General features: G+C 44.0%; 9 protein-coding genes across 9 annotated transcripts; 6 read left to right on the forward strand and 3 right to left on the reverse strand.

Moving 5' to 3' along the window:
* Positions 1 to 123: 123 nt before the first annotated feature.
* Positions 124 to 1,848, forward strand: EAF01_002516 (uncharacterized protein; the record flags this gene model as incomplete). Its single annotated transcript, XM_038910769.1, has 3 exons — positions 124 to 494; positions 647 to 962; positions 1,069 to 1,848. 3 exons carry the CDS (start codon positions 124 to 126, stop codon positions 1,846 to 1,848), a joined length of 1,467 nt encoding a protein of 488 aa, XP_038773691.1.
* A 1,739-nt stretch (positions 1,849 to 3,587) lies between these two features.
* On the reverse strand, positions 3,588 to 8,146 carry EAF01_002517 (uncharacterized protein; the record flags this gene model as incomplete). Its single annotated transcript, XM_038910770.1, has 6 exons — positions 3,588 to 4,712; positions 4,825 to 5,246; positions 5,312 to 5,858; positions 5,939 to 6,388; positions 6,627 to 7,645; positions 7,699 to 8,146. The coding sequence occupies 6 exons, from the start codon at positions 8,144 to 8,146 to the stop codon at positions 3,588 to 3,590; spliced, it is 4,011 nt and encodes a 1,336-aa protein (XP_038773692.1).
* A 1,033-nt stretch (positions 8,147 to 9,179) lies between these two features.
* On the forward strand, positions 9,180 to 11,647 carry EAF01_002518 (uncharacterized protein; the record flags this gene model as incomplete). The annotated part of the gene is made up of 2 exons (XM_038910771.1): positions 9,180 to 11,363; positions 11,447 to 11,647. 2 exons carry the CDS (start codon positions 9,180 to 9,182, stop codon positions 11,645 to 11,647), a joined length of 2,385 nt encoding a protein of 794 aa, XP_038773693.1.
* An 832-nt stretch (positions 11,648 to 12,479) lies between these two features.
* On the forward strand, positions 12,480 to 13,816 carry EAF01_002519 (uncharacterized protein; the record flags this gene model as incomplete). Its single annotated transcript, XM_038910772.1, has 3 exons — positions 12,480 to 12,519; positions 12,677 to 12,976; positions 13,056 to 13,816. The coding sequence occupies 3 exons, from the start codon at positions 12,480 to 12,482 to the stop codon at positions 13,814 to 13,816; spliced, it is 1,101 nt and encodes a 366-aa protein (XP_038773694.1).
* A 185-nt stretch (positions 13,817 to 14,001) lies between these two features.
* Positions 14,002 to 15,908, reverse strand: EAF01_002520 (uncharacterized protein). Its single transcript, XM_038910773.1, has 2 exons — positions 15,458 to 15,908; positions 14,002 to 15,131 (listed from the first exon to the last, which is right to left on the reverse strand). The coding sequence occupies exons 1-2, from the start codon at positions 15,613 to 15,615 to the stop codon at positions 14,219 to 14,221; spliced, it is 1,071 nt and encodes a 356-aa protein (XP_038773695.1). The 5' UTR covers positions 15,616 to 15,908; the 3' UTR covers positions 14,002 to 14,218.
* A 387-nt stretch (positions 15,909 to 16,295) lies between these two features.
* Positions 16,296 to 17,671, forward strand: EAF01_002521 (uncharacterized protein; the record flags this gene model as incomplete). The annotated part of the gene is made up of 4 exons (XM_038910774.1): positions 16,296 to 16,333; positions 16,414 to 16,472; positions 16,541 to 16,651; positions 16,740 to 17,671. The coding sequence occupies 4 exons, from the start codon at positions 16,296 to 16,298 to the stop codon at positions 16,925 to 16,927; spliced, it is 396 nt and encodes a 131-aa protein (XP_038773696.1). The 3' UTR covers positions 16,928 to 17,671.
* A 1,330-nt stretch (positions 17,672 to 19,001) lies between these two features.
* EAF01_002522 (uncharacterized protein) lies at positions 19,002 to 21,502 on the forward strand. Its single transcript, XM_038910775.1, has 7 exons — positions 19,002 to 19,310; positions 19,360 to 19,585; positions 19,632 to 19,834; positions 19,884 to 19,983; positions 20,048 to 20,576; positions 20,653 to 20,737; positions 20,849 to 21,502. Exons 1-7 carry the CDS (start codon positions 19,076 to 19,078, stop codon positions 21,358 to 21,360), a joined length of 1,890 nt encoding a protein of 629 aa, XP_038773697.1. The 5' UTR covers positions 19,002 to 19,075; the 3' UTR covers positions 21,361 to 21,502.
* Positions 20,841 to 21,437, reverse strand: EAF01_002523 (uncharacterized protein; the record flags this gene model as incomplete). The annotated part of the gene is made up of 2 exons (XM_038910776.1): positions 20,841 to 21,356; positions 21,435 to 21,437. The coding sequence occupies 2 exons, from the start codon at positions 21,435 to 21,437 to the stop codon at positions 20,841 to 20,843; spliced, it is 519 nt and encodes a 172-aa protein (XP_038773698.1).
* Positions 21,503 to 23,621: 2,119 nt separating the features above from the next.
* On the forward strand, positions 23,622 to 24,212 carry EAF01_002524 (uncharacterized protein; the record flags this gene model as incomplete). Its single annotated transcript, XM_038910777.1, has 1 exon — positions 23,622 to 24,212. The coding sequence occupies one exon, from the start codon at positions 23,622 to 23,624 to the stop codon at positions 24,210 to 24,212; it is 591 nt and encodes a 196-aa protein (XP_038773699.1).
* Between the last annotated feature and the right edge of the window lie 185 nt (positions 24,213 to 24,397).

Consider the following 24,397-nt stretch of genomic DNA (forward strand, 5'->3'; position numbering starts at 1 on the left):
GCAATCTTGATGCAGAGACATGAGGCCAAAACCCCTCAAAAGCAGTCTTCAAATCTATTCGCAGATTCTTGAAACTCTATAAATCCTTCCATTCTTCCATTCTTTGTTGTTGTTTTTTGTACCATGGTGGAAGCCATCGGATCAGGCGCGTCAGTTATTGCTTTCCTTGGTCTTGCTGGCCAGCTCGTGCAAGGCTGCGAATATGTCTGTCGAACAATTGATCGAATCAAGGAAGCAGACGACGATGTCCGGGAATTTCGAAGCGAAGTGAGCTCTCTTGAACTCATCATTGACAGCTTTCGCAACGTTCTTCAAGATTTGGAAACCTCTGGTGTTCAGTTGACAGCGAGTGGTCGGATGCATGCAGTTCGATCGGTTCTGAACACAGCGCAAGAAGCTGTGCAGAACCTAATAAAGTTGATTGCGACCAACAACTTTTCCGGGAGGAAGAGGAGTAAACTCAAGTTTGTGTTTTTAAGAGATACCTGCGCAAAGTACGTCCAGGATCAATAGAGCCAAGCACGACATAGCTATAACGCAGGTTAATATAATATTGTAAGTTCCAATTAATCTACAAGAAGTCCAACTTACTCATCGGCGAAGACACCTGGAAAATCGAAAGCTTTCACACGACAAAGTCATCAAGCGAGAAGATCTCTCTAGTCTCGAATCTCGGCCATTTTTCGAAGGTTGTCAGTACGATCCCAGCACGTTTGGATGAAGTACACGTTGCTGCATGCAATACAAAGGAAGCCATTTCTGTATTTAAGAATGACCTTTTTAAAAAAATCAATGACCTCTGCAACGCGGTCAACGCAATTTCAGCATCAGAATTCACTGCTTCCACTACCATAGTGTCCGAAACAGCCGTTCACGTCCATGAGGCGCTTTACAATGCAAGTACAACAAATAAATCTAGCGAAAAGTTGAAAGCCACTTCAGAGGGCTTAAGGTTACTGCCAGTGGGCATACCAGGATTCGTGAAAAGCATATTCTGCGAAGTCTTGTTGGGGTTCCATCTTGAGACCAAATACAATCGAGATTTTGGGGGTATTGAGTCTATAAAAGTTCAAACCGATTTTGGGAACTGGACCTCGACGAGAAGTTGTCCAACAGCGTATCTTAGAAAAGAAAAATTCTCGTGCTATTGGTATATTGACTGTGCAGTCTATCATTACAACTTTCAATGAATCCGACACTGATGCTGCCAACATACGATCACTCACTGTCACTCAGACGAACGTGGAATTGTTCCCAAATCCGGAGTTACTTCAGTTGGGTATATATTGCTCTATTGTTGAGCAAGGATTCGCTATTTCGTCCTTTGCCCCCGAACCCGCGTTACGAGTGTACAATATAATCAATAGCAATGCTTCAATTGTCAACGCTTGCATCTCTTGTAACCTGGCAGAGGTTAGAGAGCTCTTTATAAATGGACATGCCTCACCATATGATCGTTTGTGGGCTGAGAGATCTCTCTTGGAACTAACACTGCGCCAAATTATCGAAATTTTCAAGCATCGATCTATTCCCCCGCAGCGTGGTATCGAAGGTCTGCTGTCCGTCTTTGAGGCAATGGTGCACCATGGTCTGGATCCAGGAGTGCCAAGAATAAAGGAGGATAGAGCTGGTCAATCGCCGCTCATGACCATAGCTGCTTTGTCACCAACTTCAAAGCCAGATACTGAATTGCTGCTGCATTTAGCGCGAACCATAATCAAGAATAGTACCCTCGCTCCACTTCGAGAACATGGCTTGGAGAACTTGGATTGGCAAGTGCAAATTGATGGATTTAAACGTCCCGTTTGTAACCTCTCAAAGACCCAGGAATTGTGGCCTCTAGCATGACCAACTGCGGATGAAGTCTGGAATTGGTACAACACTCGTCTCACCCGTTGCATAAAAGGAGGTAGCGAGGGGTTTAATATCTTCGAATCATTTCCAGATACATTTTTTTTTACCTTAGCGATAATGGCCATTTGGACCAGATACTGGACGACCTGAATCTCGACGAGAAAATTGCCTCCTTCAAAGACTTAGTTGCCTCCGTCGAAAGTCTAGAGGCGAACATGCAATGCCATAAAATTATTTGGACGACATTCCTTAAGTCCTTGGGAAATCCTAGATTTGATCTCCACGATCCAATACCACCCTTTACTTCATTTTCACCAGATCGCCTGTACCGATTGTCTAGATACCGCAAAGAGGTCTACAGAGATGTACTCTCTGAAGCTTTGGTAGATTACGGTTTCGATGAAGATTTTGTTGTGGACTTTATTGAGAAAGATTAGTATTTTTCTTTAGTCGTGCAGCTTCACTTCCTAGGTTCAATCCCCTCCTACAGCGGCGTTTCATGGCAACTTTCTTCCGGTCCTGTCAGTGAATGGACTGAAAGATTATATGTCGAAGATCTAGCTGAGGAGCAATGAGTCTCCAATTACCGCCCAAGTACTACTCGCGTGCAAGACGATGAATATCAATTTGCTAACGAGTCTAGTGTTATTTCAGACTCTGCATACTCTGAAGATGACTCTTTCGACGAACATTGCTTATCGAATGAAGAGCGAGGGAAACATGGCCTTCCAGGTTTTTGGAAGACAAGGATATGTTCTTGGAGCTTCTCCTCGCCTTAGATAGATCTCCCATATTATCACCAACCACAGTCATGGAAGAAAAATGCATATCGCTACTAGGATTACTCGAAGACCTGGATATAAACACTGCTCCATTCCACACCCAAAATTCATATCACTCTTCTGACGATTCAGAAAATGTCTCTAAGTCACAATTCACTACCCCAAAAACCCCGTCATCAACTAACCCTTTACTAAACCCATCGGAAAGCCCTATACCTCAAAACTCAAATTCCAGCGATTCATTACACTAGAAGACGACCGAGCTTGTCACAGAAGAGGAAACATCTGGGTTACAAGTCGCATACAATTCATTCTGTACCTGAGTTCTGCATAATGAAACTACTATACATATATCAAAAGTTCAAAAGCAGGGTTCAAAGGGCTAAGAATCACATAATTATAAGGCTTTTTGCGCAGAATTCGCTTCCCTTGAAAAGCAAAGCGCGGGGGATTTTTGGAGTACAAAGCGGGAGACGACTATGAAGAGATATTAATGATTATGGGATATGGAAAATGGCTTCTCTTGATTACAATGAAGAATTGATAAATAACAGCCTCATCATTTCAATGATTCAGTACTTGGAAAATGATCCCTACGAGATTGTGGTACTCTTGGTGGAATAAACTAGAGTAATTTAGGGTACTATTATTGCGCCAAGGTCGTTTGGGATTGCAATGATCAAATTCTAGATTCTGGTTATGAGCCAACGAGATTGAACTGACTCCCTGTGTATCGTGGCTGACGCTCTCATTTGATACAAATAGCAAGATTCTAAAGTAACTTTTAACCTGAATGTATTCTTTATTATATTTATGTCTATTGCCTATCCTATTGAACCAGGTAACGCCCACCTAACTCCGATTCCGCATGCACACATACCCAATCCAACACACCTTGCCCGACCCCCTAATGCCTTTTGTATTACCCTTCAATATCCCGTTTCTCACTCCCTACAAACTAACAGTAACCGTCATACTGTTGCTATGCACCAACAACACTGGCGGCAGGCCTCCACACAACACCTCCAAATCTCCAAGATATCCCTCACTCGCCTCTCTACTTCCACCCGTTCCTTCAACCGGACTCGGTAGAGTAGTGAAGATAACCGCCGTCTCCCCACTTTGACTCTTAATCAATTGATTCAGAATTAGATGCTGTGCTCTACAGGGCAAATCATTAAAACTAAGCGGGATAGATTGCAAAGAGTATGAAGACCGGGTAGGAGAAGGAGGATTAAGGGTAGGATTGGAAGAATTGGATGCTTCAGAAATACGGTCGAAGGAGGGAGAGGAACGATAGGCGGAAGGGATACGAGGTGCTGATTTGCGAGCGGTTGGTGGAGAGGGTGTTTCGGCGAACATTATGCTGGGACCGGGGCCGTCTTCTGTGGCCACGCGGGTTATGGGAACTGGTTTTGATGAGAACTTCGGAGTAGATGCATGTCTAGATATCGGAGGTCTCTTTCCAGGATTTTGAGGTTGCAGGAGTGATGACGATCTTGTTAAATCAGGAGCGGCGGGAGACTTCTGTGAGTCTTTCGATGGCTGCACAGAGCCGGGGAAGTCTAAAACTGGTGATGGCTGGAGACCGGATGATTGAGGTAAATGTGGTGGTGATACAGGTGCTGAAGCGGTTGGCATCGATAAATTTGGTGATTGGTTGAAAGTATCCATTATAAATTGTCTTGTAGATTTCGAGATTTTAGGAGGAACCGGTTCCTCTGCTCCCGCTGCGCGCTTAGATATGGGAGGACCGCGTAAGCTATCACCATGGCTTCTTCTTCGTGCAAGTGGTTTGATTTCTCCAGCATGGATATCGCTATCTGATTCAAAATCATCGAGGTCTCCTTCACTCGCCGCACTTTCGTCATCAGATTCCGGCTCCTCGGTCTGAAGCTCGGAATCACTATCGGAATCTTCGCTAGCACTTCCATGACTAGCATGTCGGCTCATGACATCGGGCTCTAATCTCTGAGATCGCATACCCATACTAACACTTAAGCCTTTTAGATTGCTTATATTTTGTCGTTTCTTTGATTTTCTTAGCAGCCGTCGGAGTCCAAGAAATCGTTCGGCCTAGGAAATATTTTAAGGTCAGGTCAGTCACCATCAGAAAACCATTTATATACAAGGAGAGGAAAACTATGAACATTTAGAAGAACAGGAGGTGGATCAAGCGAGTACTTACATGTCTATACCGTGCGCCTTGTTGAAATGATGCGTCCGGCCAAGTGGGGGCAGTATGGAATATGCTTGTTATTTGAGCCAAATCTACAGCGGCAGATGCGGTAGCTCCATGGTTCCCACGAAGCTGTTGTATGTCATCCCACCAGTCTTGTCCCTTAAGACACTGCTCTACCTCTTCAACGTGATTGGAACCAGGGGTTGCACCGTTGATGATGATCTCATAGGATGGAATATCTCCTGATGCCAACCAGAATACAAGAATCTCAGCTTCAATGCGCAGATTTTCGAGTAGAGATTTTACCCTGCCTCTTTCTTCCTCCACGTCGTTTTCATATTCAACAAATACAGCCACGCGAAGTTTGTATGCTTTTTTCCAAGCAGGTACAGTGTTTAGAATGACACCAAGCTGGAGTATCAAAGTATCTATTGCTATTGTCAGCTACCTCAAAGACCTCAAAAGAAAGGAAGTTAAAAATTGTGTGTCGTACAAGTATCAAAATTGGTGGTCAAAACATTCTGCTTTACATCTCCTTCAGCTGCGATTTCAGCAGACATTTGGATAGGCCAAAGATCAATATACTTCTTGGTGTTCTCAGTATCTGGCAATTCCAGATCTCGAAAACCTTTGGCCACTGCAACGTTGATTTGCAGCTTGAAGAGTAGATCTTCTAGGATAGTGACATAGCTTGTTACGCTCATCATGCCTTCGGTTCGGCATAAATCAGTGGGGAGCACTCCTTGCATCTTCTTCTCCTTACTGTTCTGACGCCTATAACGAGGGGGGGTCTTAAATTTCTTGACATTGCCCGAGGATGGTTCGGATGGCTCCGAAATGTCTGTCAATGGCTGAGCGTTTCTCAGGTCATCTAAATTGTAAAACCCCATAACTGCGATATTGGGCCGCATTCCCCCTAGTCCTGCGTTGAGAATAATATTGCGAGCACCCCATTCTAGAGCCGGGGATATGGCAATATTAACGAATGCTTTGATCTTTGAAAAATCAATATATTTGTTCCACGCTGCTTGCTGACGACGCTACTCTCAGTAATCAGTATGTGTGGCTTAAATGGTACGACTTGTTCCCATGGTATATGAAGCGTTGAAGCTCTACTTACAGCTTCTGGCACGGACTGGCTGAAATCATCTGTAACAATAATATGACCAAGGATATATAGACCACCTTTCTTCATAGAGTTGCAAAATTGTATAAGCTTGTATTGTCGACGTGGGTCGTTAACAAGTAAAATAACCTGAGGGCGCCAGAATTTGACATGCTCTTGTTTAAGCTTAAGAAGGTATTTTCGAATTTGATGATATATCAAACTTTGAGATACATCTCCCCAGCTCTTTGGCTCTACGGAATAATGTATAAGAAGAAATAGTAGAAGGAGCATGCCCACACATCCTGTTGCATAAAGTCCGTCCACAAAGAACATTGCGACCCCTGACAATATTGCTCCTGCAAAAGCAGTCTGCCAGTTGAAGAAGTGGAAACTAGGACGCCAATTAGGCGCAGAACCGATTGAAAGGAGGAAGCAGGCTAGGTTCATGACTAGAAAGGTCATCTAACACTGTTAGCTAATGCTACCCATAACAATTCTTTAGTATGAAAATGAGACCCTAGCCACAAACGAACATAAAATAACATAACGAATCGAGCATCAATGACAGATGTATACATCAAAACACAAAATCACACATCAGGAGAGCGCAGTTGTCGATGCAACATGCAATTGAAATCAGAGACTGGGTGTGGAGAAGGAGGGTTCGTAGTCTCGTAGAGTTTCGCCAAATCGTACTTACAAGATAAGTCATTGTTACAAAACTGGCGATTTGATTGAGGTCGCCAAGCATTGTCAATTGGGTAACAATGAATGTGAAAATGATGGCAAAAGTTGGTTCATCAGCTTTCTTGCTTCCCTGGCTGAATATGGAGAACCCAGGTAGCAGGCTGTCTCTTGATATTGCTTGAAGAAGCTTTGCACTGCCAATAATTCCCATGAGCACAGAGAACAAGCTAGTAGATACTTCTCCTGCCAGGATTAACAAGCCTGACATGTTTGTCTCTTGAAGCACATTCGTATTTCTGAGGAAAGATGAGCGGGTCACTGTGGCGGCCATAGCTACTATGACTAGAGTGTACAAGCAAAAAGTTGTGATGAGGCCATACACAGTTCCTTTTGGGATGGCTTTGCTCGGAGACTTCAAGTCACCACTCATGCTTGCCCCTGCGAATATGCCCCCTGTTGCAGGAAACAAGATCCCAAATAGATCCTGAAAAGTCTCTCGTCCATTGGTTTGACTGCCAGCAGCACCTTTAGTGAGCTGAGGCAGAAGATTCCCAGATAGTGTTCGCAAACTAATGCCCGTATATTCAATACCTAAACTCCGACTTTCGAAAGGGCTAACGACCAATGCAGAGAGTGGGATACTCAATGTGGCGATGAACAGAATAACCAGTAGCCCGTTACTAGCTCTCGCAAAGATCCCAGATCCAGCCAAGCATAACAGTGTACACAAAACCAGTATTACAGTAGACCAAAGGTAGCAATACCAGTTTGTCTCCGGCAAGATGTGAGCCCAATTGCCATTGTCGGCACCGAAATTTAGCGCGATACAGTCGATAAGACCCACAGCGTTCATTCCAGTATTGAAAACGAAGCCCAGATAAAAGACGAGTCCAATTGAACCTCCAAATTCTGGACCCAAAGAACGAGATATCAAGTAATATGCACCACCTCCGCGGACTGTCCCATTCGAGGCAATCGCAGAAAGAGAGAAGGTAGTAATAAAATTGATCACGTACGATGCAACAAGCATACCTGGGGGTACTGTCAATGTTTGTTGTGGTCTTGTGCTTCAGAGACTTACTTACCTATCATGCCCACGAGCCCACTTTGTCCTAGAATAAATCCAAATCGCAGGAACATCAAAATGCTCAAAACATTGAGACATGTTGGCACATATACACCAGAAAACATCCCCAACTTCTCTTGGCCACCAATTGGTCGAGGTCCTAGCCCTGATCTAGGAATCGCTGTACCATTCTTCTTCCGCTCTACCTCATTATGCATTTGGACCGTCAATGAATTTTCTCCCATAGTGCTAGCAGAGTATGGATCTTGTTGCTGTTCCTCATGAGGGCCCGGCGTTTGGTCGTTATCAGTTACATCGCTAGAAAATGTGTGTAACACTCGATGCGTCAAGGAATTTCCATTGCCAATGTTAGATTCACTAGCAGGAGCTTCACCCTCACACTGGGTTCCATGCTTGCTGGTGCTCGAGTCGCCGATGCTATCAATTTCCTGGCCCTCATTGGGCATTCTCAAGTATGGACAGTAAGACCAATGGCAATATCAATACCCGCCTCCCAATCAATGTGTCAAATTAAGTAAAGAATCAATGCCATGTACATAGGTATGTATTTTCAAATACTCATTAACAGATACGAGATCTAAGAGTTGGTGAAGCCAAGAACAAGGATATTGCCGTTCGACGTCATGTGGCAGGTTCGAGACACGGGTCAATACCACAGCGAGATGATTGTTCAGAATGAGTTTCGAACAAAGGAGAATCGATAGAGGGGGGAGGAAGGTAGGAAGGGAGGAAGGAAGGAAGGAAGAAGAGGAGCAGAAGGAAAGGAAAGAGTTGAATACTTATTGTTATTATTTGTACTTTTTGTGTAAGATTATAATATAAAATGGCTCATATGAAATTGATCCGTCCATACTTCATCATGAGATTGGGTATTTACTTTTCCTCAGCCCACAGGAATGAGAGATCATTACCCAGATAGATATCTTGGGATAGAATACTATTCCGTGACTCGTATTGTTTTATATTATTCGATAGATCAATCGAAATATCGTGCAAAAAGCATTTCTCTCTTGAAATTCAATTGGCTGGATATTTTCGGCGTCTTCTTACTCGCTGCACCTCCCCCGATTCGTTGGATGTTGATGTTGGATGTTTGAGATTCTCAGACAGCACAAGGGCCACTTTATGTATCTTGCAAGATAGCCGGAAAGCTTGGTGTGAGCTGAGGATGAGCATGAGATAGACAGGTGACAACATATTAACATCGCATTCTATCAGAAATTTATTTGGATCTTCATTCTTGGTAAGTAATCCTACGACAGCATATGAAATATTCACCGGCTCTGTTGTCATCCACCGTACATCAAGGCTAACGAAATTCGCCGAAGAAGATTTCCATCTTCCCCATCCTTCATAGGTTGCTTGTCTTACCAGGATTATTACAATACGGCCATTATCATGAGATAAGACCCGGCGAATTGCTGCTCTTCTATCAAAATATATCTACTGCCTTCTTCACCGACCTCATCTCGTATCATCATGTCGACTCCTTCCTCTTCACGACCTCTGCCAGTTCCGATGAGTTCTTCACCATCACCATCACCAGGCTCATTTAGAGGGCGGTCGGGAAGTCCGTCTTCAAGAGATAAGTCAACAGCCCGATTAGCTTCACCAGTACCTTCCCATCACGGCACTCCACAAGTTCGTCAGATACCTACTCCAAATCAGGCCGCCGCCGCCGATTCATCTGAGAGTACTACGCCTCTCCCACTGGCTGGCGCAGGTGGTCCAGCATCTTATGCGCCTGGTCCAGGTATAAGCGCGTTGGCCGCTGCGCTGTCGAATTCTATCGGGCAGACTCCTCCTACCTTTGGAACACCCCCCATCCGTTCATTATCACCAGCCGCTGCCGGTAAACAAATACAAGGTGCAGGACCGCATAGTAATTATGGCTCTGTTCCGCGATCGGTCCAAGGAGGACAAGGATGGGCTGGTCCGACAGCCTACGAGGATCCAGAAATTATAAAAAGACATTTGGTACAACAAGGGCCCTCGCAGCTAGGAGGTGACGGTGCCGCTGATGGGATCTTTGGGCCAAGCGGGCAGTCACCATCATTCCGTGTGGGCTCTCCAGCTAGTACATCAAAACAGGCAATCGAAACTATAGCACCTGGGCTAGATGATGATGAGTTTTCGAGTCTGCGATTACAAGGTGGTGATGTTACCAGACCCATATACAGATGGACCGAGGATGCTCACAGAGCGAGCCGATCTCAGAGAAGTAAGAGCTTTCATATCTCGCGACCAGAAGCAGAGAACGAAGTTCTTGACATAGGCACAATTAAATTACCAGGTGGATTCAGACGAAATTATCTACGTCGAGCAGCAGGCAGCCCGACTCCTGACGGCGTAGATGTGGAAGAAGGCGGGGGACTCGCGCAACGACAGCCAAAGATATTTACCAACAACTTCCTCGAGTTTCTAACCATCTACGGCCATTTTGCTGGTGAAGAATTGGAAGAAGACGATGAGGTACTCGGACCTGACGAATACTTTGGATCCGATGCTATTTCTGATGAATATGGTGAAGGTAGTGATGAGGATAGAGAGCCAATGGAGAATAGTGCCCTGCTTACGCCTGGTCGACGAAAGAGAAAGCGCAAGGAGCGCGCACCACAAGGAACAACCACACCTTTTCAAGCTTCGTTGCTGTTGCTTAAATCTTTCGTGGGTACCGGCGTGTTGTTCCTACCTAAGGCATATCTCAACGGCGGAATGCTTTTCAGTAACATCATCCTTCTTCTCGTCGCAGCTCTGAGTTATTACTGCTTCGTGTTACTCGTCAACACGCGACTAAAGGTTGAGGCGTCTTTCGGAGATATGGGGGGGGTTCTCTACGGGAGATGGATGCGAACAGTCATTCTTGCATCGATTGTCATTAGTCAGATGGGATTTGTGGCTGCATATATCGTATTCACGTCAGAGAACTTGCAAGCTTTCATAGCAGCTGTGACTAATTGTAGAGTTCACTGGGAGGTTTCATGGTTGATCTTGCTACAAATGGCTATTTTCTTGCCATTCTCGCTTTTGCGCGACATCAGTAAGCTCGGATTTACCGCGCTCATAGCAGATGCCTTTATTCTTGTTGGCTTGGTATATCTTTACTACTATGACATTTTCACAATCGTGAAACAAGGTGGTATTTCTGACATCGTCAATTTCAACCAGCAAGACTGGACGTTGTTCATTGGCACCGCCATTTTTACATTCGAAGGAATTGGCTTGATCATTCCTATTCAAGAATCCATGAAGAATCCTAAGAAGTTTCCTCCTGTTCTTGGTATGGTCATGATCATCATCAGCGTAGTATTCATCTCTATGGGTGCTCTTTCTTACGCTGCATTTGGTTCCCATGTAGAGACAGTTGTTCTTCTCAATCTTCCACAAAACGACAAGATGGTCAACGGTGTTCAGTTTCTCTATTCGTGCGCCATTCTTTTGTCAACCCCTCTACAGATCTTCCCAGCCATCAGAATCACGGAGAATGAGCTCTTTACCAAAAGTGGAAAATACAATCCTTATATCAAATGGCAAAAGAACGTTTTCCGCTTCTTCGTCGTTGCCCTGTGCGCATCCATTGCATACGTTGGCTCTAACGATTTAGATAAATTTGTTTCGATTGTGGGAAGCTTTGCTTGTATTCCACTAGTATTCATATATCCGGTATGTCCTCTTATTTCATTGACAAAACCCACTTCGTCACATACTTTAATCCCCAAGAACTAAGAGACTAACCCTTTATTTAGCCAATGCTGCATTATCGAGGTGTAGCCAAAACACGTTTCCGCAAAGGGGCAGATATCATGCTTTGTATCTTCGGCTTGGTGGTCATGGTATATACTACGGGCTTGACCATTATCAGCTGGACGAGCGGTGGCGATAAAGTTCCAAACGTTGGATATTGCGATAGAAAAGACAGGGCAGGAGGAGAATTGCCATTGTTCTAAATCGCATACACGGCTTGATCTCACAAGTGGTGGGAAGACAGAGGGCTGTGCTTGTACGCATGTATAAACTGAATACATACATACATATGGATGGTTGTTTCTTTTGTCGCTTTTTTATGATACTAGATCTCTTGAGTTTTTTCGGATGGTATGGCTGGATTGGGTGCATAGCGTAGCATTGCACTGGAAATTGATATCTACTAGTTTTTCTTTTCGTTCTTTTTCGTCTTTGTTTACAGTCATAAATGTCAGGATCAGATTGTTATAATATTCAAATTGGCCTCGAGGCTTTCGTACATTTGATAATGGATTGTGCCCCTAGAGTGTGGATGTGCTATTCGCCATGAAACCCAGTGGGCTCGTTTGGTTCGCGTAAGAAGTTACCATTACCCGTAGAAATCTTAGACTTTGATTTTTGAATGTGGTTGCGAGAGCAAACTTTTAGATCCAGTTCACGTGAAGGAGGGCTTCACTAATTCTCAGGGGTCTTTCAACCTTGCCTGCTGCTTCTCTTTCTTCCGAGCCTATTTAGCATCACTGTAGCCTTTTGGCTTGCGTCTTTCTTCTAGGCCAGATTTCATATCTTAGACTGTCCTTATGGCGCATCATCCATTCACGGCCTTAACACAAAGAAATGATCAGACAATGCTCTAATTCTCGAACCCCTAGGTTCGTAAGCGCCAAACAAAGGGACGATTGTGCTATGTTCAGCTTTTATGTCTCTCGTGCATTCAAGAGGTGTCTATGTCTTTCTATACTTATCCATTGCTGTCGAACTCATACGTATTTTCAAACTAGCTTAAGTTTTTATCTTGAATATACTTAAATAATCATGGCTGGTGTACCACCCCCCGGCCCCCCGGCTGGAACCCGTAAGTATAATCGTTCCTTTAATTGCATATCGCTCGCCTCTATTGTCAAGATATAACCCTATGTTTCATCTTCCACATCATTTTCACTCTGACTACATTCTTGATTCCACCCCTCCCAATTCCTCCCTTAAGCGCTAAAACTTACCTCCCAAAACAGTAATCAACGGCGCGCCAGCAAGTAGAATCACCGCTTCGATGAACACCCTTTCCCTGCTCCCCATCCTCCGCAACACAACCATGCGACCCAATCGCAACCTACTCGTCGGACCCCGACGCATCCTAAACGAAGAAGCATGGCTCGCCACCCAAGTCGGTACTCTCCAAGCGCATCCCTGCACCAATTGCAGAAAGGGAAATGGTCCGTTTACCGATTGTGTGTTGGCGGATGGCCATTTTAAAGAGGCGTGTACGAGTTGTTATTATGGGAGACAGGGCAGCAGATGCTCGTTGAGACATGGTATGTTTATCGTCTTCTTTCCTCTCCTTCGAAAATGGGGAGGGAAAATTGAAGTCGGGCTAATTTGGGAAATAAATAGAACATCAAAACGCAGTAGCTCATCTTCAAGCAGAAGCTGAAGATGCTCCTGACATTCCGGGCATGGCGCCTGCGAATAATTTCGGTGGCCAGATCGGGGATTTGGCTGGATTGGCTGTCGGTATTGCGCAACAGGGCATTGGTGCTATTGTTATCCCTGCGCAGGGAGTGCCTCCTGCAGCGAATGTTCCTCGTGGGGGAGGCACCGGTGGCGCGAAACGTATTGCGCCGTTATTGGTGGGACCGGTGGGTATTGGATTGGCTAGTGCAGCTGCGGCTGCGGCGATTTTGGTGGCTTTGCAAGGCCCTGGTGTGTTTGGAAGAACTAATGCGTCCAGAGCGCGTGCTGCTAGAGGTTTGAGTGATGCGGATTTGGAGGCGCATAGGATTAGGTTGACTGCTGAGTTGGCGAGAGCTTCGGCTGAGTTGGATGCTGTTAGGGGAGAGCAGATGGATAGGGAGGCTTTGAGAGATCAACATGGGGAAGAGGTAGAAGAGGAAGAAGAGGACGATGAAAAAGAAGAAGAGGAAGAAGAGGACGATGAAAAAGAAGAAGAGGAAGAAGAGGACGATGAAAAAGAAGAAGAGGAGGGGGAAGAAGATGATGATGAAGAAGAAGAAGAAGTTGCTGCGCTGCCAGCCAAAAAGCCGAAGCATGGAAAGAAAATAAAGAAACAAAAATATACATATATAAGAGTTCGACGACTAGAGAGTCGGGCAAGAGAGGATTTGGGGTTGTTAACTTGGAGTACGAACCGTTAAGAATGACGATATCAAGTTTCATTTTGCTACCGTCTCATTCTGTTTTTCTCTCACACTTCTACATTCCTTCATCTTTCTCTTCACATCTCTTTTGTGCTACTCCCTCCAAAATCTGTAATCGCAACGTTCTCTCAATTCATAGAATTAGAAAGTAAGAATCCTCTCATTGCTGGTAGAGAGTTTTTGTTATAAAAACAGTATTAGTGTGTCCTGAAAAGGTATCAAATGCTTGCATCATGAGAACTGATAAATACAAAGCAGCCACCCATCACGAAGCTATACACCGAAAAGAAATCCATAAAATTGCATGAGTTGAGACCACATGCTGCTCACTCTCCGATTCCCATCTGAAGCCTTGATTTAAAATCATAGAACTTTCAAACTCATGATATCCGTCGTGCTTCACAAACGACTTGATCCCTCTCTAATCAATTTCCTCATCCCCTCCCTCACTTCGACTACAATATCACGAGCATCCATGGTCTCTCGAACCAAGCCAACGCCACTGCCAGCGTATGTACACAATCGTCCCTTGTTTCCATAGCCCTCATCTCCTCTTCTAGCCTCGTCTTCATAAAGCTCTTTATTCTGCTCCATACTCATACCGTTCGCTTCATCCCAGTAACTCTTGTTAACTACTCCTCTTCCATTATATTCTTCGGGCCAGCCTGCTGTTCCTCTTAATCTATCATAAAGGGTTGTTCTCGTGGTTGATATACCACCATCTTCTGCAGCCAATACTGCATTTCGGTAGCCCGTTGGTATCACTGCCTCAGAAGAAGCCAAAAATCGTGTACCCATGCATATCCCACTAGCGCCCAACATAAATGAAGCTGCTGCTCCACGTGATTCGACTATTCCACCTGCTGCAATGAGAGGTATGTGTGAATATGCGTTTGAACGTAATGCAGATGCGCATTCAGGAAGTAGGGAAACGATCGAGGAAGATTGAGCGAGACCATGGCCACCAGCGTCAGAACCTTGGATAACGAGAACATCAGGGTCACAAGAGTGAGCGGCTGAGAGGGCAGAAGAGACTGTGCCGACTTGAATCCAAATCTTAGTAAGATTGCCTGTGAGCTTCCGGATTGAGTCTGTCCACTCTTGTAAATCCGAGCTAGTATGCGGCGCGAACAACCACACCGCTGCAGGAGGAAATGGAAGGGGAGCGAGGATTGACAGGACATGCTCGAGATCGCAACCCCAGACTATAAACCCTATCCCTATAGGAAGAGTATCTCGATAGCTTCCGGGAATAGGGTCATCTGAGAGACAATCTTGGATCTCTCTGATCTCGTCCGAAAGGGTAGTGAGACTGGATAGTTTCTGGTATTAGTTTGGGTATACATGAAATTGTGCATAGCATAACTTAGACTGGGATAGAGAAGAGTCCGACTTGTAATGAGCAAGAACATATTTGCAATGAACAATCGCTGGATAGTATACTGTCCCAACGCTCGGTAGTCAAAAGTATCAAATGTTTATGAGTGGCATGAAAGTGGAGTATGATAGACCTGGTACATGATTCAGATAGCTCTCCTCCTAGTGAGCCCATCTCGTTTATACTTCTTATGAGATATCCTCTGGAAAAAGCAGTGATTTGCGTTGAGAAGCGATATAAAGAAAAAGGGATCAGCTCACTCGTGACCAGCAGCAAGGAAACCTAGACCACCAGCTCTAGAAACAGCTAAAGCCAAAGCAGGCTTTGATATTAAGCGCATAGGAGCAGATGATATAAGCGGATAAGTTGTCCATGGATAGTCCTTACGGAGCGTTTGTTTGTGGTTAGAATGAGACATTATTCGATATGATCCAGATTTCCCGTAGCTGGTAGATGCGAAGTGATTGGAATCAATGCAATTTCGATGTTTGAGGATGACACGAAGAAGCTGGAGCGACTTGAAGATAGAGAACAGGGGATATCTAATTGAATTTCATGTACAGCGCGATAACAACATAAGGACTATGCTGAAGGTATCTTTTGAGACGTGTTTGTGTAATTTTGAAACAAATATGAAGTGATAAAAAAAACACTCATAAGTACTTTATTTTGCAAAAGAAAAGAAAAATGATGCGGTCGGTCGATGGGCTAGATGTATGACTTCACAAATGAAGAGGAGGCTGAAAGAGGCTGGTGTGAGCCTCGGCCGCATCCACAATATCTCACTATACCCAATTCGCATTAGCTTCTCATCAGTCTTGGCATTATCTTTGTCACCAGCTTCACAAGTTTATATCTTCACCGTCACTGGCAAACTTACAACCACGCTGCTTCTTACTGGTCCTGCCATAGCTCCTTCCATTCTTTCTTGGATAACGTATCATACCCTACTCCAATTGAAATATCAGCTTTAATCTTCAGACGAGCACATTATACCTTGGAATACATTGTAAGTTCTTTCCAGCTTGTAGCAAAATCCAAAATGTCAAAATAGGCACAAAGAGGAAATGATCAAAAAGAACAATTACTAAAGCAATTATGGCCGCCTTAGGAAACATGTCTAACGCGCCTGAGAGGTACATCTTATCTCCATAGCTTCTACAGCTATCTGTGCCCCGCGAGACGATGAAGGATAGAAGCTAATCATACACAATAGATTCGAGTTATTCATTCTCGGAGATGGCGAGAAGAAGTGTACTGAGGAAGCCGATACGCGTAAGTTGTAGATTGATTGCGCAAATGGGCTCTTCTACAGCGGATTATGCTAATAAACTGTTATCCAGGCACCCCCAACTCTTCGATTTTTACCTTCAACAAAGAAGACCACACTCTCGCCAACATGTTGCGTGCTCATTTGTTGAAAGATCCGCATGTTATATTTTCTGGTTATAAGAGTACGCCTACCACACTACTAGCACAGTTCCATTATACCAATGGGCAGCCAGGCTTTTGGGAGATTCTGTACTAATTGGAGGCGCATAGTTCCTCATCCTCTCTTTTCCAAATTCGAACTCCGAATCCAAACTGATGGTGAGATAACTCCCAAGGAGGCTCTTGTCGCTTGTTGCCGTAACTTGGTATCCGAACTCGAGGTTTTCAGCCGCGAATTCACAAAGGAGTTTGAGTTACGAAAGATGGTCAGCGGTGACGTCGCGGCTGCCGACAAATAATTCATTATATAAAAGGATAAGTATTTGCAGTTATCTAGGGATTGGGGCGTTTTCGGCAGAGGGAGGGGGGTAACACGGCGCAAAATGGTATGGGGTCTTGAGGTTCCATCATGATCTGGGTTGGTTACATGGAGCTACACTAATTCCTCAGGGAGGAATGCCCGCCAATTTGCATTGAACTTCAAGTATTTGAGCAATCGCAAAAGATATGTTTTCCTACACTGGATCGTTTTTATGAGTTAGTTGTCTATGAGGTGAAATAAGTGCGCGCTTCGTGCTTGAAGAGGAGCCGGCGCGGCGTCTTTAAACATAACCATATCAAGTTGAAACGGGGAAAAGAGAGGTGTTGGATTTGTGGCTCTGCAGGCACACATATATGTGCATATATGTGCGGCTTTCCAATGCATTTACTGCTGGTCATGACTGATAAGTCTAACCACAAAGGTCTATCTTTTCTGTGTAGTCCTTACCTGTTCTTCATGAATCCGAGTCAAAGATTGAAGGCCAGCACTACTCTATTCATAAAGTACACTCGCAGACACCAGCGGACAATGGTCCATCCGATCTGATTCATTGGACTAATTCTTGAGCATTTCGCCTGGAGCTCAATCTTTTGGGCAACAAATAGTCTATGGTATGGGAACCAAAAAGCCAGGGCAGGTACATTCAAGTATAAGAATGAATTTTTTACCACGAGTACCCCAAAGTATTTGTATGCATGCACAAACATACCTAGAAGTCAAAATCATCAAGAATGAAAAGTAAATTATGTACTACTGAATGGCAACGGCTGGATCGCGAATCATGGAATGTATCTACATTGTGGAATGCACCAATGCACGTAATTATCTCCTCCGAAATATGTTGACAGTTGAGTGGCGGTCTAATAAGGGATCGAATTCGGACCTTTCGACATACGTCAAATTGCATTCTGTTGAACAAGAAGGGTAAATGTCACATTGGTTTGTTTCCTCTCTTTCGACATTCGGATCCCCTCGCCCTCAATTAAGAAGACACACGGAAAACGAACTTCCTATTAAGGATTTGCTTCCTCTACAGAGCCTCACACTCAGTTAAGAATGCTGGCAACACACCACTGTTTTGAAGTCAAGGTGGAGGTCGTGGCTAGCTCTGATACTTTTTGATGAAGAAGAAAAGAAAATTGTTGCGCAGAATTTGAATATTTGTAGCCGCAACGGTGATCTGCGCTAATTACTAAGCGAAAAGCAGAGCTTGCTTTTCGATCTAAGCCTATTTTAGGAAGGTGAAAAGATTAGGCACGTGATATAGCGATGATTCCAACAGATTGATCCAGATTTCATTCCACGGATGGGCGGCTACATAACATGTCAAGACTTTCTCTTTGCATTCCGATCTTGATATCAGTGTGCCATGGGCAGGAATCTCCTCAGTGTAGTCCTTTGTGAGTGGAGGAAGTACACTTTCCATTTCACACCTTACTTGCTCAGATCTGATCTCAACCAGTGTTGAGCCCTCATACGACCCAGCAAATTGGTTATCCCTTGAAAGAATTCTTCGGTCTTAACATCTGTAATTATGATTGTCATGCTAAGCGTTGGGGGTGATACTTTTTTTATGAGATGGTTGCTTTGAGCATGAGTGGGTGATCATCATTCCACCTCGTCAATCAAATCATATGAAATTATGCGTGAATTATGAGTGGAGTACTTGTTCCATCTTCTATGTTCAAATAGTTCCGGCTCTTAATTTGAAGAGTTGCTGACGGGAAGTACATATAAAGTTCTGACTTGGAGTGAGCCACCCAGTGGTCGAAGATGCTTCTGGGCGTTCAGATGCTTCTTAAATCCTTCCTGCTTCTACGCCACATTTGAAAGTTATCATTCCTCACTACTGGAAAAGGGAAGTTTAGTTTTATGCATTCTTCCGCCTCGATTTCGTATGTAATATTACTCCACACGTGGTGCGAAGGGCTTTTCATTACTGCAAGATCTTAATTCCGAAGATCAATGTCTTGAGTTGGCTTTCGGCTCCCAGTGTTGAACTCAGGTATGGGGCTTTTCAATGCGGGGAATTTCAAGATCGTGGAACGCTTTAGAAGAGCATACATGTAGCTGAGGGCGTTGCTACTTTTGGTGGTACAACTCTCTTCGAGTCGTAGACTTAACAATGTTCTCTATGGTTACAGGGCTGATTCTTTTGGCAGTGGCGGTAACGGCCTTCCTTGATGTTGATGATGATTTCGAAATCAATGCAACTGCCAAAGTCTTACCAAACCGGATGGTTGATGATGGAGTTCTTCAGCTAGGAGTGACGAAAGTTGCGGGAGTTCCAAATGTTCGAAAAAGACAATCCATGTCAAACTTGGCCAACCCTTACATTGGAGATATTTACATGATCACCGGTATGTCATTTCAAGCGTAGCCTCGAATTTGTTGTCTAATCAAAAGTAGTACAGATTGGGTATCCTCCGCAGTCTATAACCCTGAGTATCGATACAGGGAGCAGTGATGTTTGGGTGAATCCACAGTGCGCTACCTCGGGGTGGGCATCATTTTGCTCCAGTTATCCTCAGTACGATCCTACGAAATCTACGTCTTTCGTACCGTTGAGTCAAGCCTTGAATATAGCATATGGTATCGGTGCAGTCACTGGAGCTTATGCAACGGACAATTTTATGTTGGTGAATATTCCAGTTTCGCATGTGCTTATTGACAAAGTTTAGGATAGGGTCAGGTCCGACCCTTAAAAAACTTCAGTTCGGTGTTGCATCAGGCAGTAATCGAATGTTTGCCGGTATAATGGGTGTATCCTGGGGGCTTGGCCTTGGAACTGGTTATTACAATATCATTGATCAACTCGCCTTGCAAGGTCTGACAAAAACTCGTGCATTTGCTATTGACTTGGGCAATGTCGATACAGCTTCAGGTATGACTTTCATGTATCCATGACTGCACTGGTTGACTCAAATAAACAGGCTCCATTATCTTTGGCGGTCTCGATACAAAGAAGTACTACGGCTCACTGATTAAAAATCCCATTATACCATTTTATCAAAGTCCTGATGGGTATCCAAGGTAATCGCTTTTTTGACCTTTGTCCTGCGTATTGGACGGTCTTATTGAACAGTATTCAAATTAGATATTGGATCAATATGACGTACTTTGGTATTACATTTCCAGGTCAACTACCGACGAATTTGACATCTACCGGTTATGCGAAACCTGTCATTGTTGACTCCGGAAGTACATTGAGTTATTTGCCACCTTCACTTGTCAACGCCATGCTCCCTTATTTTCCAGGATGGGTCAGTAAAGGAGGTGGCCTCTATACTATTCCTTGTAGCTTCAAAAATATTGCTGGGACGGTAGATTTCGGATTCGCAGGGAAGATAATCCGGATCCAGTTAGCTCAATTCATATGGTTCAATGGTGCTACATGCTATGGACCCATTGCCAATGCTGCCGAAAAGACGGATGTGATTTTAGGAGATACCTTCATGAGAGGTGCTTATGTGGTGTTCGATCAGGACAACGCAAATGTTCACATTGCGCAAGCTGCAAGTTGCGGATCAAATATTGTACCCATTACTTCGGGTACCGATGGAGTTCCTTCAATTACAGGAGCTTGCCCGAGTCCAGCATTTTCTTATGGAACATCATCTTATACGGTCAGTGGCTGTCTAAATCTTCCACAATAACATATTGATATCAATGCCTTGAATCAAAATGCTGATATGAAAAAAGGTCTATCCAACTCCTTCGGTGAGAATTTCGTCTTCCTCGTCCAGTTCTTCATTCAGATCTTCTTCGTCTACATCTTCTTCAAGAAGTAAGTAATCAATTTAATTTTACGCTCTCGATCAGAATGGCAGATAGTTTACAATACAAATTTTCCCCTTCCATCCTTAATTTAGAGCCAACACTAACTCGATTTATTTAGGCTCCACAACTTCGTCTGCCTCTCTTCCTGCATTGATAATTACTCCAGCAACATCCCCTCTTGTCACTTCAACAACTAGACCTTCTACCACTTCATCCTCTACGTCAACATCTAGAATTGCTACCCTTCCAACTTCCTCTCCATCGAGAACCACTTCGGTTAGCTCTTCCCCCACAATAGTGACAACGAGATCCTCTACCCTTTTATCCTCTTCTTCATCCTCTACATCAACAACTAGGACTTCCACGGCTCTCTTATTGATAACCACTTCAACGAGCTCTACCCCCGCATTAGTAATAACGAAGTCTTCTACCCCCTCATCTTCTACGTCAACTACTAAATCTTCATCCTCGTCGTTGGTGCCTACTCTGATTAGCTCTACGACTACGTCCACATCATCCACCAGATCTTCTTCGCTTTCTTCCTCTCGTTTTTCATCTTCATCTATATCCTGCGGCGTAGGTTGTGGACCGACGACCACTGTATATATTACCGTTACGAAGTCGGTCTGAAAATGATGCGAGTGTTCAACTTATTTCGTTCCGATTCTGGATGGGAGATGTAAGGATGGCCCGGTATAACGCACCATGAATAGGTTTGATGCGATGCAATTGAGCAGGTTGGAATCATTTTCTACTTAGGGGCTAGTATTGTGTGGTTTATTGTATGGTGAGACACTGGGCAGCCTATCGTATACGAGGGCAGCTGTCCAGGGAAAAGATAAGTGGCCCGCTTATGTCAAGACGCAATCGGATTGTATGCGAGTAGCGAATTCGGTTCAAAGCTAGTAGGTTTGGACCTTTTGATGGATATAGAGGGTAGAATAACTAAGAATTCTCTTCTCCGTCTATGTACTTGTTGGTCTATCAACATCAGTGTGCAATTGTTATCGTCCATCTAATCTATTGTATTGAGCAGCGTTCGTGAGATTAGTAAACGAAGGGTCTCAGTCCAGGCTTTAAAATATGTCTGAGATGAATTCGAACCCTTCTTGCGATCCGACAACTTTGTGAGGTGAGAATATTGGTGAATGTATTCTCATAGGTGGTTAAGGTCAGTTTTTACGCCTACCCCGATTGCCACACCGCAGCCATTTCGTGTAAGTGAGAAAACTATTGATGATAATTATACCCCAAGATATAAGTAAGATATATATTGAGATTCTAGAACAGAATAGGGCACATGAGCCACACAAGTTCAATAAATCTGTTGACTTAGAATTGTATGTACGCCTGAAATCTAATACGTGAATCCGCCATCAGGATCAACTCTTTTCTGAAATCCGATTGCCATGTAAATGCGATGAATGCGACTACCAGTTGTTGATCTTATATACTCACGAGAGCCAACATACATGACTGCATTCGAACAACAGTTGGTGCAATCTCTTCGCTCTCGCTGATAATGATCAATAAGGATACTATCCGTTGCATCTCAGTCCTTCGACAGCGCTGGAAGTCAACACATGGTTAGAGAATATGGAGCTTTCGCTGACTACATAGATTCGTAACCACCTACACGGAAGGCTTAATGAGTCCCATCAGTTGTGACCTTATTAGATCTTCTATGGTACTTCCATCACAGTTTTCATTTTTTGAATCCCCATTGTAACAAGTTGAATTTGCAGTCTAGCCACTACCTCCAGTACTTGCATTATCAGAAGTTTTGCTATTCCAATCTGGTATATTTGATATGATCACATAACGACAGTAGGGTTTTCAATAAAAGTGCCTCTTTGCATTGATGAAGATTTGAATCAAATATTTTTAGAATCAAAATATCCCAAGTTGATTGAATTTGAGTTGCCCCGGGGGTCGTAAGCCTGTGGAGATTACCTGTAAATTAACTACCGATTTTCCGAACTTTTGTATCCCATATGCTGCTGCTACACTCTCGAACATTCAACTCAATTCGAATTCGTAGACACCTACCTCCCTCTACAGTAATATTAACGCAGACTACAATGACATCTCACCAAATCGCCAGCTCTATTTTCGTACATATCTATTACATCTCGTCGGGGATTGTTCAATAAACAAACGGAGATGTTCACAACCCAATCTATCATTCAGTACCGGTACCTACCTACTTCAACCAACCGTGTTAGCGGTACGAGTAAGGAAAATGATGAAACGCTGGCCTCATTTACACCCAATCCATCGATCAAAGTGGATATCATTCTATGTTCCTGGCTTCAAAAAATGCTGAGAGCCGTGCTCGTCTTGATAACAAATATCAGATTGGCTCGGAGTGGTTAGATGGACTGGAGGCTGTGGAGCTAATCGTTGAAAGGGATATAAATTTGGAAGAAGCTTAAGCTTGGATCTCCATATGATGATGAATTACAATGAAATTGGATCTTGGTGGATCATTCAGAATTGGTTCGATTGGTTCTGGACTTTCAAATGTTTAGGACTGAGGATCGGATGAAAAAGACCTTTCCATTTCCATCCCTTTCTTTGCTGGATTTCAATTGAAGCTTGTTTGGTTGGGTTTGTGTGCTGTTCATCCTATCTTCATTTTCTTCTCTCCTTCCCTTCCTCCTATTTTCTTATACTGTTTTTGTAACGATTTATCTGGCATTGTACCAGTTGTATACCCCATTGTTTACTTTTAATCCGGACAACCTTGATCTGAACTTCATCTGCATAACCGTCCGATCTCAATTGTGTCCGCCCATCTTTTCCAAACTCCATCTCCTCTGCCTTCCCTCAACTCCATAGGTACAACCACAACTTACCTGACCTGATTCTCTTCCATCCATACCTTTCCAATGGTTCACGCACGCACGTTTTCCCGCCAGCTTGGCAGTACGCTCCCTACACACAATCAACCTCAAGTTCCCCCTCAGATTATCATCTCCGATTCAGAAGACCCACACAAGCCGGTATACTACAAGACTACACACTGGAAGAACTCCTTCCTGAATTCCGTTCAATCTTCGCACATCAAGACTAGTACCTCTTTCCGAAGTCTTCTGACGAGAATCAAAAAGTTACCTTCCAGATCCAAAATACTACTTGCTCTCGTCTGCCTTCTTTCCTTGGTATCAATTATCGGGGCGATAAGCGGCGTCCGTCTAGATTCTTTGAAGGGAGGAGAGCGATCTCCATATACGCGGATACATTACGCGACGCATAATAAGGGTCCAAAGTTTGATCATAATAGGGATAAGGGGGTGAAAAGGGAAGAGGCTCCACCGATACCTGTACAGGCTATAGGACTCATGCCGAAGAAGGTGACACCTGTAGTACACGAGGAGGGGAAGAAAGTCAAGAGGGATGGAATATCGACTACGGGTCTTACACCAAGGAAACTCATACCAAGGCAGTTTGGGATTGCAGCAGATGCAATATTAATGTGATAGTGCGGCTATGAATGATGAGCTGTAAGTTATCTAATAGATTCAATATGGACGAATCGGAATGCGAGACGAAGCTTGCAGGATTCTTGCTAACATCTGAGGAAGCAGTGCGGTGATGTATGCCACTGGCGTTTGCTAAATGCTAGTGACTTCAAATCGAATTTATCGTCAAGCGGATGTGGTGG

Source organism: Botrytis porri (genome assembly GCF_014898465.1).
Source record: "Botrytis porri strain MUCL 3234 chromosome Unknown BPOR_003, whole genome shotgun sequence".
Taxonomy (NCBI): Eukaryota; Fungi; Ascomycota; class Leotiomycetes; order Helotiales; family Sclerotiniaceae; genus Botrytis; species Botrytis porri.